Genomic DNA, 13,800 nt, shown 5'->3' with positions numbered 1-13,800 from the left:
AAATATCCAAAAATCTCAAAATTGACCAGTAAAAAAACTATGTTTTTGCCTGTCGTGTTCTCGCTTTAATATAAACACACACTGTTATCAGTATTATTTTGGACAAAGTTTTGCACATTTCACTTCAATGTACACTGAAGCATGCGTCGTGAATTAGCAATGTGGAAACGGTGGTTTGTTACTGCAGTAATATCACGTTCAGTGCTATAAATCTCTCCGTTCCAGAATATTTGGTTCATAACATCAATCTTTGATTCAGGTGTTTGTGCAACTGTGCCCTGAATATTTAACAAAAGTCTGGGTAGGCTTAAGTTAAAAAAAAAAAGTAAGTAGGAATTAGGAAAGTATGTGAGAATTGAGATCAAAATTACCTTGCTTGCTTCTTTCCGTCATTTCACCTCTGTGCGAGAAAAAAATGCATTGCTTCTTCTGTACAGAAAACGAGCAATTTTAATTGGTCGTCAATTCACTGTGAGTCTGTGTATCGTAGCAACGAGCACAAGATTGTGCTGTTATGAATCCAGTGGGAAAATAGATCTCGTGTATTGTTTATATATTTCGTGTGTGTATGTCTCTATGTGATAGAATTATTATTTGATGCAAATAATTCTAGCCGGCTCAGCCAAACTTTATCAGATGGCGGCTCAATTTGGCTTACGAAATTATTGGCTGGCGGCGGCTGAAATTCTAAATGGCGCAAATGGCGGCGGCTTCGGGGTCTGGCTCAACCTGAGAACACATAGAAAAAGTTAAGGGGTTTGGCCATTTGGTGGTGCTATAACATGGAACAATATGAATGTGGCATTAAATGTAAACATTGGTCCGATTAATTTCAAAATTTGCATGCAGTGTCTTTGTATTCAATAATGACAAACTCAGCAATATGTTTAATAATGCTTTTGACATGGATGTGGATATGCTGGGTCACAGTCATAGGGCCTCCAGCTGGCAACAACAAATTTTCAAGCGTATTCCAAAACTTGCCATAATTACACATTTATTTAATTTGCCACACACATCAAAGTTGTTAACCTAGAAGGTAAGACATGGTGTCTGGAACAAATGCATTTGTCCATCATGCATTGTTTTCCAAAAACCACCAGTTGGAAATGGACCCATGGTGCTTGGGCCTGTCTGTGACGAAGCAGGCGGAGAATGAGGATCTAGACGCAGCAGTTTATTCAAAAACATAAAGAAAAACTCAGAAACAAGCAAACAGGGGAGACCTGGCACAGAGCATCAAAAACATGCAAGAACTAACAAGGAAACAAGGAAACTAAAAGGGCTTATATACACAAAGGAACAAACAAGGGAATAAGGAACACCTGGGGAAATAATCAGGGAATGAGAACTAATTAGGGGAAAACCAATCATAAAATGAAACTACAAAGGACTACAAAAACCAAACAGGAAACAGGAACTAAACTAAACTTCAAAATAACAGCACAAAAACAAAAGACAACAGAGAACATGACACTGTCATTGCTGCTTGCAGCTATATATATTTATATATTCCTGCCTAATCAGTCCAATCTGACAAAATGTACTTCTCAATTAAGGTTACACCAACTAAAGACATTTGTGTGGGTTAGATCAGATAAAAATAGATCCTTGAGGCTGTATGACAGGTAGATGGAGGGGATTGATTGAAAAATAAGAGGGCTTGATGATGTCATCAAAAAAGGAAAGTTATTTCAGGGGTGGAGCAATTTATTGCAATTTAATAAAAACTACAACGTTTTTTTGGTTACACTTTATTTTATAGTACATGTACTTTCAGAATACTTACAGTGCACTTACCCAAGAAAGTACTGAGTAACATTAGGTTACTACATGTTCTTAATATGGTTTAAGGTTAGGGTTGGGGTTAGGTTTATGGTTAGTACCTAGTAATTACTCTAGTTGTTGTAATTATATAGTACGTAAATGTAGAACAGTACTGTAGTGCTGCCAGGTTTTTCTTCCTCTTTGGAATAATGTGCACTAATGAATCTTTCTCAAAAAGACAATGTATATTAAGAAAAAGTAAATAGGATCAATTTTAATTTCATCTTGACAGTGTAAGAGACAGATGCTCTCTCAACTACAATTTATACACTGTACATACAAGTTTAAACATAATGTTTGCATCTTCTGTTTCTTATTCATGCTCTCTCTCTCACTCGGTGGGCAAGTGACATCAGGAGAGCAGCGACATCATCATCAGACTAGCACAAACAGATACGCGCATGTGACCACGTGAAAGAGAGAGAGAGAGAGAGAGAGAGAGAGAGTGTGTGTGTGTGTGTGTGTGTGTGTGTGTGTGTGTGTGAGAGAGAGAGAGAGAGAGAGAGAGAGAAGTAAGGCTGCTGTAATGCATGATAGTACAATGGAGTAATACATTATTTGTTTGAAAGGGGAAACACTGGATCTTTGTGAGGTGAGGTCATTTAGATATTTATTGTGCATGTGCTGTGTTTCCTGCTTTTGCTGTCTGATTGTTGGAAGTGAGATTTCATGTATATTTAGCACCTCCGTTCTGATTTGATTGGCGTGTGTGATATTGGAGAAGGTGTGGTGGAGTAAATGTATGAATTATTATTGATATATGTAAGTTTAAACACTTCAATGTATCTTAACTTGACACAAGGCATGGAATGTGATTTTTGATAAGGACTGTGGGAGTAAAATCTTGTATATTACTGCTTAATTATAGATATGATAATATATGTTAGATAGCCATTAATGGTGGTGCATGTCAGAAATTCTAGTTTAACTCCTTGTGTCAGAGCTTTTGTTCTGTGGCTTTAAAGAGCTTGTGAGTCAGTTGCTCCACCAGCAAACTACTTAATGAGCTGATTAGGTCTGTAAGGCACATGAATACATTAACCTTTTCAACAGTGATACCGAGATGTAAAGCACACATTGATCTATTTTTTTCTCTTTTATTATTTTCCCTCTCTCCATCTTTCCTTCCCAATAAAATGCAATAATGTAGTGTTTATATGCTTTCATATTCAGTTAGCTAAGATATTGGACGTTTGGAAATGTAGTTTTCACAATACTTAGGCTTTTAATATGCTGCTTTTCTGATTAGTATTGATTTATTTACAGCCACTGTGGATCAACTGTATCTACATTAATAATTAGGGTTTGTTTACCAAGGGACTTGGCATAGACTGTTATTCAGTTTAAATGAGATTTCACTATCCTCCAATGGATAGTTATTTGACTTGATACATTTTGTGACCAGAATTAGCAAAATGTCCTTAAGTGGTACCTTTAGCCCTGGTGTACTTTAATAGAAGTTTAATTTAATTTAATAGAATAAACTATTATTATATATCATCTGTAATATTCTTCAGCCCAAAATCTCAACCTGCACAGATATGAATTATACCTCAAATGTACAGCCTCTTGAGGAGAGGTGTGCTTTTACTTTTCTAAGCATTCAGATTAACTATTTACAATTTCCACCTGGCACACTATAAGAAAAACATCCTATAGATTTACACTGAAGGAGTGACCCAATATAGGGACCAGAATATCATAGCGACTTGAGGGCAATCTCTTTGATTTAGACCAGTAAGCAACCACCAATAACCCCGACAAAAACTACCTAGCAACCAGTGAGAACTGAAGACTGTAACTGGACAATGCACAAACCTGCTGTATCGCCATAAAAACTATGTATGTTAACATACTGAAATTGGCAGCTTGTTTTTTTCTTATTTTAAGCATAAACCTCTTTTTTTAAGGATGTTTATACATGTTTGCATTTTTGCTTCAAGATTTCCTCTAATGGATTTTCAGAGCCACAATGAGACATACTAAGTGTGTGTTAAATCTAAAGCCATCTGTTATATTTCAAATTAATCTCTGTATTGACAGATGTTGGAACCAAAAGCAGCTGAACAGACTGATCTGGGTCTGCTGGGCTTCAACCCTCACAGTATGTCTGAGCCCTGTTCCCCATCATGCCCCTCTGCATCCCCCATCATGAGAAGTACAAAATGCAGCTCTCCAGCTCAGCGGCTCTCTTATCCAGACCTACATTTCAGCTCTGGAGATGCCAGCCAAACCATTCCACCTTCACGAGACAGCTGCAAAAATGTGTACATGGAGACCTCTGAGATCTGGAAGGAGAGACCGAAGGAGGTGAAAGGAGGTTCGGAAGAGTCAGATTTCGAGAAGAGAGAGCAGGGGGAGGGTGAGAGCGCATCCGAGACGATCAGTGTTGGCGCAAGACCCACATCGTCGTCATCCTCTTCCTCTCCTCTAGTCATTCCCAAGCTGTGCTTGGATCGCTCCTTCAATACAGATGCTATGACTTCACCGTCCACTGACGATGAAGATGAGGATGACGAGGAAGATGATGAGGAAGCAGACAGTGATGAAGGCTTTCTTAAAAGGAGGAGTATGGTAGAAACATCTCCTTCCGGTGTGCAGCAGAGTGGAGGGTTGTGTGTGCATAGATCTCTCCACAGACGCACACACAGTGAGGGCAGTTTACTGCAGGAGCCCAGGTCTCCTCGCTTCATCTCCGATCAGGCCATCGACTGTATAGAGGCCAAGCGGGAGACTCCGGAGCGCTGGGCAATCCCCTCGCCACAGACTCTGAGGAAAGAGCTGACCAAGAATGGAGGATCTGTCCACCAGATCTGTCTGCTTTTCACTGGGAGGAGGGTATGTATCTCCATTATACACAGAAATAAAGTCATATTGCAAATACTAATGCATTCTGTGTTCCAGAATTAATTGTTATAAGGATATTTAAATATCAGTATAACAATATCACATGGTAAAATAAGTGGTATCTTCCACAGGTCTGTGGCAAGACAAACTGTAAATGTGACACAGGAAAAAGTGCTGTCAAAAAGAAGAAATCCAAAAATTTGTGAGTCAAACCACTTTCTCTCTTCTTTTTGCCTGTGTATAATTAAGTTCTTCATCTGCAGTTTATTGGTTGACTCTCAAAAAATGCTTACAATTGTCTGGAAAAAGTTTACACCATGATAGTAGTTTTTGCACTGAATATATTTGATGCTGATCATTGTGTCCAGACTGGATGGTATTACTGTATTACAGTAATATGAATGAGATAATTCTGGAGGGAAATGTGCTTAGTTGTAATACAAATAATTTAGAATGTAAAAATGTAATTGTTCATAAAATATTCTTCATTTTCTTTATGCAACATATAATTTATTTATTTACTTTTTTTCTTTTGATTTTGGGGTGACCTGGACATTTCTATGTGAGATTCACCCTATTGAGGTATTTGATTACAATTGTTTGTTCACAAAGATATTTTTTTTTGGTTGGTTAAAGAGATGCTAACATAATGTTTCCACACTCAATAAATAAATGAAAGTAGATAGATAAATAAACTGCTCACACTTTGGATTAACTTTTAATTAATTCAATCAAGGAAAGTGGTTCCACATTTTTTAAATTAGTTTGCTTAAATTAAAATTACCATGTTATTTCAGTTTAAACACTTAAAGTAGGTGGGATCATAACAGAATCAAATAATCCCAACAAAATGTAACATGTCAAAAATAACTCAAATTAAAATATTTTGGTTATTGTCCTCTAGTGACAAGAAATGCAAGTATGCATGCTCCACTCTTCACCATGATGGGAAACCCACAAAACTACAAAATAACTGAAATTCTTCTAAATTTCAACATAACAAACATTAAACACTAATAAGTGTCCCCCTTTATATTCATCTTGCACAAAATATAAAAACAATTAATTTTAACTCTCCCTGCTGGGTCGCATGCAAAGCATGCTGGGAAAGAAAAATCATCTGCCCAGTTACAGTTATACGAACAAACAAATATATTCATGTTGTCCCAATGCAAAAGGATGAAGTCAAGCAGACAAGGCACTTTTTTAGTTGGATCAACTCAGTTAAATTAAGTTCCCAATGTTAGATAATTTTTTTTAGTAATATGAAAATGGGAGGACTGAATAAAACTGATGATAGTGAACTTTCATTTTGTGTGTGCATTCTCTTGTTTATTGGGCAAAAGCATAACGCCTTTACTGTCAGTTGTCCCGCCACAATAAATCTCACGGCTGTAGACACTATACACGGACAAATGATCTCCTCCCATTGGCTCTTCAGTAACACAATTACGGTAGCCAATCAGTCACCTGATTTAATGTCTTTTGTCTTCCTCACACAGGGCCAAAGACATGAGAAATCGACTGACTTTCCTGCGAAAGAAGAGCAACGACAGACATGGCAGCAATCCAGCTGGCATGCTTGAGAAAATCCTCAAGTCAGATAAGTGAGTACACGTGATTGTTTCCTTTTTCACCTGAACTGACCCCAGGACAGCACAACTACTGTGTCACATATAAATGTTGGAAGAAAATGCCTGTGCAAAAGCCATAATGCCAGTGTGATCTGGGTGGTTGCTAGGGTGTAATGGCTGGTTTATATTGTCAAATTGTCAAAAGAGCCCATCCCAAATACTCTATGATATGCTGGACACTAGATATACAGAGTGCCTCCTTCAGTTTAAATCTATGGTAATATTTTGCACATTGTATCTTCTGCAAGAAAAAAGAAAAGGAAAACATCTGTCCATGGATGTCATTGCTTATTACCAAGGCTTATGCACCAAAATGATGCACCAAATTTAATATTTATCATTAGGGGTTTGTAAAAATAGTAATAGTGATGCTTGCCTTAGAAGACTCTATTAAGATGAGTGTTTAATTACGTTAGAAGCCTAATAATTGACTTGAAAGATCTCTGCAATCAAAACAATACTGACGTTTTGGGATAGTGAGTAGATGACCCACTTTGTGTACTATACTTACTTTGTATGGCTCGCTAATGTGATGAGTCATGGTTTTGTTGACCACTTTGTCTGCTTCTCTCTCAGACCAACTCCGGAAGAAGCTCTTAGATGGGCAGAGTCACTCGATGCACTGCTTTCTCACAAATGTAAGATTCGCCTCTCTTATTTCTGCAACTGTTACATCAGCAGAGTTTATCCACATCAGTCTCAGTACTTACATTCACACTGTATTCCAAATCCAGACTTTCAAATATTTACCCCAGATTCTCATTCTCTTTTAAGTCTTTTTTCAGTGCGTAAGAGTCATTTTCTAACCTTTCAGATGGCCTGGCAGTGCTCCGCTCTTTCCTGCAAACTGAGTTCAGCGAGGAGAATCTGGATTTCTGGCTGGCATGTGAGGACTTCAAGAGGATCAAATCACTGTCTAAAATGGCATCCAGAGCAAAGAAGATATTCACTGAGTATATCTCCATACAGTCCTGTAAAGAGGTAAACTGAAAATGTCTTTTCAGCGCCTATATAGAAATCAAATCAAAGATTCATTAAAGTGTTAATGTTACTTGTGTTATCAAGATGTCATGTTCATATTAAAGGAATAGTTAACCCCAAAATGTTAATTCTTTAGTAAGTTGCCATTCTTTCGCTTTAAACTTGTATTTTCTTTCATATGTGAAACACAAAAGGAGAATTTTCAATAAATAGCCCAATCTGTCTTGTCAATACAATGGCAGTTGATATTGACTAATTTTAAAGCTTAAAAAATGAGCCAAATTATATCATAAAAGTTTTCCATGTGGCTTGTGAATCATATTCTAAGTCTTCTGGAGGCATATGATGCTTTTGTGAGAAACAACCCGCAATTTAAATTTGAATATTCCAGGTTCAATACAAGTTGAACTCAACTGACAGCATTTGTGGCATAATGTTCATTGCCACAAATTATTATTTCAAAACGTCACTTGTTTATTTAAAAAAAGAAGAAGAAAAAAAATCACAGTTTTATGTTGAAGTGATTGAGAAAAATCCATAAACATTAAAATACAAATTTTTTCAAAAGTACTAATACTAGGCGTAATCATTATACATATTGACATGATTTTAGTTTCAACATTGTGCTCCAAATACTGTCGATTGAGCTTAACTTGTAATGAACACAGAACATTCCTTCCAGTCGTTTTAACTGAAAAATATTGACGTCCATTGTGTGTTCATTCATAATGCATGAAAGAGGCTTGCTTACAGTGGCACACACTCTAAACAATGCAAGGTCTTGACATGACATGAAGGTGAATAAACTATGACAGATCTTTCTTTTTGGGTGAACTGTTCTTTTTAAAAACAGCTGCAGATTATTAGTAGTTCTTGGTCAGTTTTATGAAGTGCTTTCATTTTGCAGATTATTAGTTGATTAGACTTATCTTTAAAAGCAGATCTGTCACAAGATTAAGAGCCCAAATTCTGTATCCTTGTGCAGGCTTTTTTTTTTTATCCCCTTTTCTCCCCAATTTGGAATGCCCAATTCCCACTACTTAGTAGCTCCTCATGTTGACGTGGTTACTCACCTCAATCTGGGTGGCAGAGATCAAGTCTCAGTTGCCTCTGCTTCTGAAACAGTCAATCCACGCGTCTCATCACGTGGCTCATTGTGCATGACACTGCAGAGACCTCCAGCATGTGGAGGCTCATACTACTCTCCGCGTTCCACACACAACTTAAGATGCACCCCATTGAGAGCGAGAACCACTTATCGCAACCACAAGGAGGTTTCCCCATGTGACTCTATTTATTACATGTTCAACTTCTATATTTTTGCCTAGCAACCGGGCCAATTTGGTTGCTTAGGAGACCTTGCTGGATTCACTCAGCACACCCTGGATTTGTACTCGTGACTCCAGGGGTGGTAGTCAGCGTCAATACTCGCTGAGCTACCCAAGCCCCCATCCTTGTGCAGGCTTAAACAAAATTCACAATGCAAAGTATAATTTATTACGTTCAACTTCTATATTTTCCTAAAAGCTACCAAAACTGTGTAAGAGAAGAACACTGCATAAATGGAAGATTGAAAAATAGAAATACAAATATTTGACATTTAATGAAGTTTATGCCAAAGTGGAAAATATTGCTACTGAAATAAGACAGAATACATTCAAGACAGAAAATGAGAGTTGATATCTTGTGCACTTGGTTTAAGGATGTTAATAGTTATTGGTACTTGAAAATTATATATACTGTATATATATATATATATTAGGGCTGTCGATTTAATGTGTTAATTCAGTGCGAATAATTTTATTAAAAATAACACGTTAAAATAAATTACCGCAATTAATCGCAGTGCCCCTGGATGGTAATAAGGAATATTCCTGAGAAATGCAAGCTTGTAGTACCACCTGTTTACTCCAGAGGGCAGTAAATTAAACTTCAGCTGTATGAGCAACACACAGGTTATACAGTGAAGAAAACAACCAGACAGCACAAAACAGACATTCGTTACGTTCTTGTGTTCAAAACACTTGATGGAGTGCAAATTTGAACTAAGTGATCTCAAAATGTGTTCTGAGTATTAAACTATATTTAACTTGACACAGTGACCTAAACATTTTATGTTTATGATGCGATACACCTGAGACGCTACACAAGCATATCTGACGCAGCTGTACATTGACGGGTCCTTAAACAAGCCCTCATAATAAATCTCCAACTGATTGACAAATTCACTTGCGAAATGGGTTGCTGTGAACTTAAATGCGATTAATCACGATTAATTAATCGTGACACCATGTAATTAATCCGATTAAAAATTTTAAGCCATTTACAGCCCTGATATATATATATATATTTTTTTTTTTTCTTTTTTTTTTTTCTTCTTCTTCTCAACAAGGGAGTAGAGAAAAATAAATAATCAATTATATATATTTGTTAGAGAAAGATACCATATCTATATAGAATGTACCAAGATATATAGAAAATATACAGAAATATTATGCAATTGGTGTAAAGAGGTGTGTAAGATTTACAGAATAATTTATTTTAATTTGCAATGCCAGCAATTATCTCTTTAGTTTACTAATATTCAGCCACAGCCAAAGATACAACACAGTTGACTGTCTTCTTTTTCTTTCTTGAAAATGTGATTATTTCCAATGTTTAATTGATTCCAGGGAGCAGATGTGCCAGAAACCAAGTCCAAAATGAGTATGTGTTTCCTAAGCAGAGTGTTGTTTTTTGTCCCCAAGGTGAATCTGGACTCGTATACCAGGGAGCACATCAAGGAAAACATGGAGAACATCTGTGTAGACTGCTTCGACCTGGCTCAAAGCAGAATCTTTGGACTTATGGAAAGAGACTCGTACCCTCGATTCCTCCGCTCTGACATGTACATGGAATTAACCAAACAAAAGAGACCCAACACTACCACAGATTCATCTCAGCTATGAAAACAAACTGTAGAACTTTTGGATAAGTATTGCTGGACACAGGCAGCAGGTGTATGAAATGTGGATTTAGTAGTACAGAACTGGTCTACATTCACACTATCCATTTCATGCACATCTTCATGTTGACATGTCAGTCCGTTAAGCACCTTGGAGAGCACAGACATGGATCATTTACTTCAATTTGTACAAATTGCTTTTGAATAATGCTGTGCTGCACCCTGATGGAAGGTTTTGGCAATAAGAAGGTGATGTATGTGTTATGAAAATGCTGGACGGGTTGACTGAAGTCAAATCATCAGTGCCCAACACACCTAGGAACCTGAGGTGTTGGTCATCATCCTTTTGACCCAATGGCAGTACATGGAAAATGCAAAGCATGTTAAGTATTGGAGCAAAGAGACATTTTGGTACTGTTTTGTTCTTCTTTACCAAGACATATTGTTAATTCACTTAACTTTTCTTGTGATTACCATACCTCAACATACGGCAGAATATACACACCATTACAAAGATTACATGCTGAGATGATATTGGCAAAAAGCATTGCTTAAGTATTGTATAACACTAATGTCCTGTCCTTTTTTTTTTGGAAAGCAGGCGACACAGTATGTATAAGAGATGACATGTGAGTTGAAGGTATTATTTTATATTAAACAGACATTACAGTACAGTACATGTTCTTTGTAGAAACCTTTGTGGTTTCAAATCAACTATGTGGAATTCAACAAGGCCTTGAGATGCACCATTGTCTTTAATTTGTATAGTCTATTTCCTCTCAATAGTACTCTGGAAAGAAATCTTTACAAACAGAACACTCATTTTTTATTAGTATAGAGGACATGGATGTAACCCTATGTTTTAAAAGTGCAATATATGGTTGGTTATTACAGTAGTATTTCTTTAACAAACGGTATATCAGAAGGTTCGGAACTTGATTCTTTATATACAGTACATGTTGTATCAATGCACTGCCATAATGCATCATAACGATCAATGTCTATGTTCAAATGTAATAAGTGATTCCTTCTGTAAATACAGGCTTACATACAGTATATGGACTAACATGTGTGGTGATTTTAAAAGCCTTAAGGTATTCTGGTTGTTGTCATTGCTATTAGTCAGTTGGTATCAAATCAAAGAAAATAAATAACAAGAATAATAAGATAAGAATAAAATTACAAAAAAGAAGAAGAAAAAAAGAAAAGCCCAAATGCCTATATAGTGGCTGTGTAGTGATTTAACATAGATGTGTTATGTTTTGTAAATAAAAGTCTGTATTTCATGTTGATCTACAAGGCACTAGTCAGTTTAATGGGAGACTCATGTTTGTCATGTTTCTTTTTCATCCTAACAATACTCTTCTTGCTCTAATGATATTTCTTGTATTTATTTGTGGGTTCATATTCACTTATCGCTGCCTTTGTATCAAATTCTGATTGAATAAAATTACACTCAGGCAATTCAGGTTCACATTTTATAGTCTTTTAGACCCCCCCCCCCATTATTGTTGTTGTTGTTTTGACACATATTTAGGAATTATGATTCTCATATAGAGGGTGTGTGTCCCACTAGAAATCCCCAGGGGGCAGTAAAGCGCCACAATAATGCAAGAGGAATGTCATAATGAAACATTCTATGATGGAAAGATTTGTGTTGATAAATCTTTGATTCACACAGGGTTTGTAATCAAAAGGTGTGGTCAATGAAGATTTGACAATGGAGAACTGTACTGAGTACTACCTACTCACAGTGCTACCTACTCTCATATATCCTTATAACTTACAGTGCAGCATGACTGAATTGACAGTTCACCTTTTCAGATTGGTGTGAGCTAATACAGCAGTCTCTCACATAATGGACAATAATGGCCAAAGATCTCATTGGGCAGAACAGTTCAATGCCTTCTTACTCCCTCCCTCTGATGTCCACCTCTTTGATGGCCCAACATATATTTGTATATATATATATATATATATATATATATAGATAAAACATTGTTTGATTAGACAATACAAAAAGATTCTCCTCCCGGCCCTCCACCGGGGGATGGAGTGGTCTTGGTACCAGCTCCGGAGCGAACATCTGACTGCCTGGGTCGCCTGTCTCAGGAGCACTTCGGAGCTTTCCTGTCCCTGGCGTACGCCGCCTGCGAGGTGCTCAATGCTGGGGCTGAGAACTGAGCCCAAGCTGAGTTGGAGCTGGCTGTTGTTTGGTCTGCTGGGGACCACGAGGGTGGCCATCACCCAATCAAAACTCTGTCTTAACAGTGAAAAGCACTGTTGAAGCGCCAGAGGTGTAGATTGCACAGCGTGCAGAGAGAGAAGAACGCCAGCTGGAAACGCGCCGTAGATCCAACAGCAATGCTTCTCGCTGACAGAGGTGAGTGAAACATTTGTGAACTTCAGCTTGCTGTTGCACAACCTTTCGGCTCCGAAGAAAAATTCTGACTGGCACTCGCTGCACCGCTTCCCTTTATACCCGTATGTCTGGGGCAGGCATGCAAATTCTGTCTGCCTACTTGACGTTGGCCTTTTCTCAGGTTCAGAGGTACGTTTGGCATCCCAGGAAGACACCTTGTGTCACTTCATTTGACACAACGTCGAGTGAGTGACAGAAGGGGAACTATAGATCACACACACTTTAATATTTCACATGTTTGTTAGGTTTAAAATAAAAAAAAAATGTATCATGGTAAAAATTAAGATAAATACTTCTTGGTTGTCAAAATTTGTGGAACAACAAGTGATGAACTAAACTTGTTACACATGACATGAGCATCTGCCAGATGGAACTCCAGGTAAGTGTCGCTGACAGAGAACGCTTGCAGGTCTCCAAGTGCAGACCATTTTATACCCATATGTCCGGGGGCGGGACATGCTAATTCCGTTCGCCAATTTGGTATTGGCCTTTTTCATACTCAGAGGAATCCGTGGCTCCCGAAAGAAGCCCCTTGTGTAACTACAATCGACACAACATCGAGTGAGTGTCAGAAAGGGAACAAATACTGCAAATTACTAAATGACAATCTTACTCAGATTCATTCATTGTCTAAATGGCCTCTTTGGCTCATGAAAGCGGAGAAGAGGGGATGTAAATTTCCTCTACTTTAGGTTGAGCTTTATCTCTTTGTGCAGATTAGGGAGATGTGGTAGTCCATCCTTTTAACTTGAGGCTAATGTTCAAAAACAAATTATCCATGTGTAAGAAAACAGCTATATTAGGAGGAAAGTGAAACACGTGTTTTCTGTAATACGAAAGCTTTTGATTTCACTCTATCTCTGTTTGTCACAGGTGTTGTCAACTGTGAGGATTTGAACCTGGGATATGCAGCTGTAAACACAAGGTTTCTACCACTACACTATGGGGCAGTGATGATCCAAATGAAGAGTCAATAGAGACAGGACTTGAGAGAAACCAAAGTAATCTATACGAGGAGTCATCAGAATCAGTCAAGTTATGTGCAGGGTTCACAGGTTTGAGAAAAAGATATTGGGTGGCTGTGGCTCAGGTGGTAGAGCGGGTTAGCCGCTAATCGTAGGGTTGGCGGTTGGATTCACGCACGA

The 13,800-nt window shown here is 37.7% G+C and overlaps 1 protein-coding gene across 4 annotated transcripts in view; it reads left to right on the top strand.

Annotated features, from left to right (window-relative positions):
* LOC127642963 (regulator of G-protein signaling 3-like) overlaps positions 1–11,689 on the top strand; it is a 52,644-nt gene extending 40,955 nt beyond the window's left edge. For 2 of the 4 annotated variants that reach the window (XM_052125435.1, XM_052125436.1), the window contains 6 exons: positions 3,871–4,665; positions 4,806–4,876; positions 6,177–6,281; positions 6,885–6,946; positions 7,123–7,289; positions 10,037–11,689. In XM_052125435.1, the coding sequence (XP_051981395.1) occupies positions 3,871–4,665; positions 4,806–4,876; positions 6,177–6,281; positions 6,885–6,946; positions 7,123–7,289; positions 10,037–10,237 (1,401 nt within the window). In that variant the 3' untranslated portion in view covers positions 10,238–11,689. Of the gene's footprint in view, positions 1–2,315; positions 2,420–3,870; positions 4,666–4,805; positions 4,877–4,922; positions 5,257–6,176; positions 6,282–6,884; positions 6,947–7,122; positions 7,290–10,036 lie in introns of those variants that run through there. The other 2 variants (XM_052125438.1, XM_052125439.1) reach the window with 2 other exon arrangements.
* The last annotated feature ends 2,111 nt before the right edge of the window (positions 11,690–13,800 follow it).

Source organism: Xyrauchen texanus, chromosome 4, assembly GCF_025860055.1.
Source record: "Xyrauchen texanus isolate HMW12.3.18 chromosome 4, RBS_HiC_50CHRs, whole genome shotgun sequence".
In the NCBI taxonomy this organism is placed as follows: domain Eukaryota; kingdom Metazoa; phylum Chordata; class Actinopteri; order Cypriniformes; family Catostomidae; genus Xyrauchen; species Xyrauchen texanus.
This window is presented reverse-complemented; position numbering and strand designations above follow the sequence as displayed.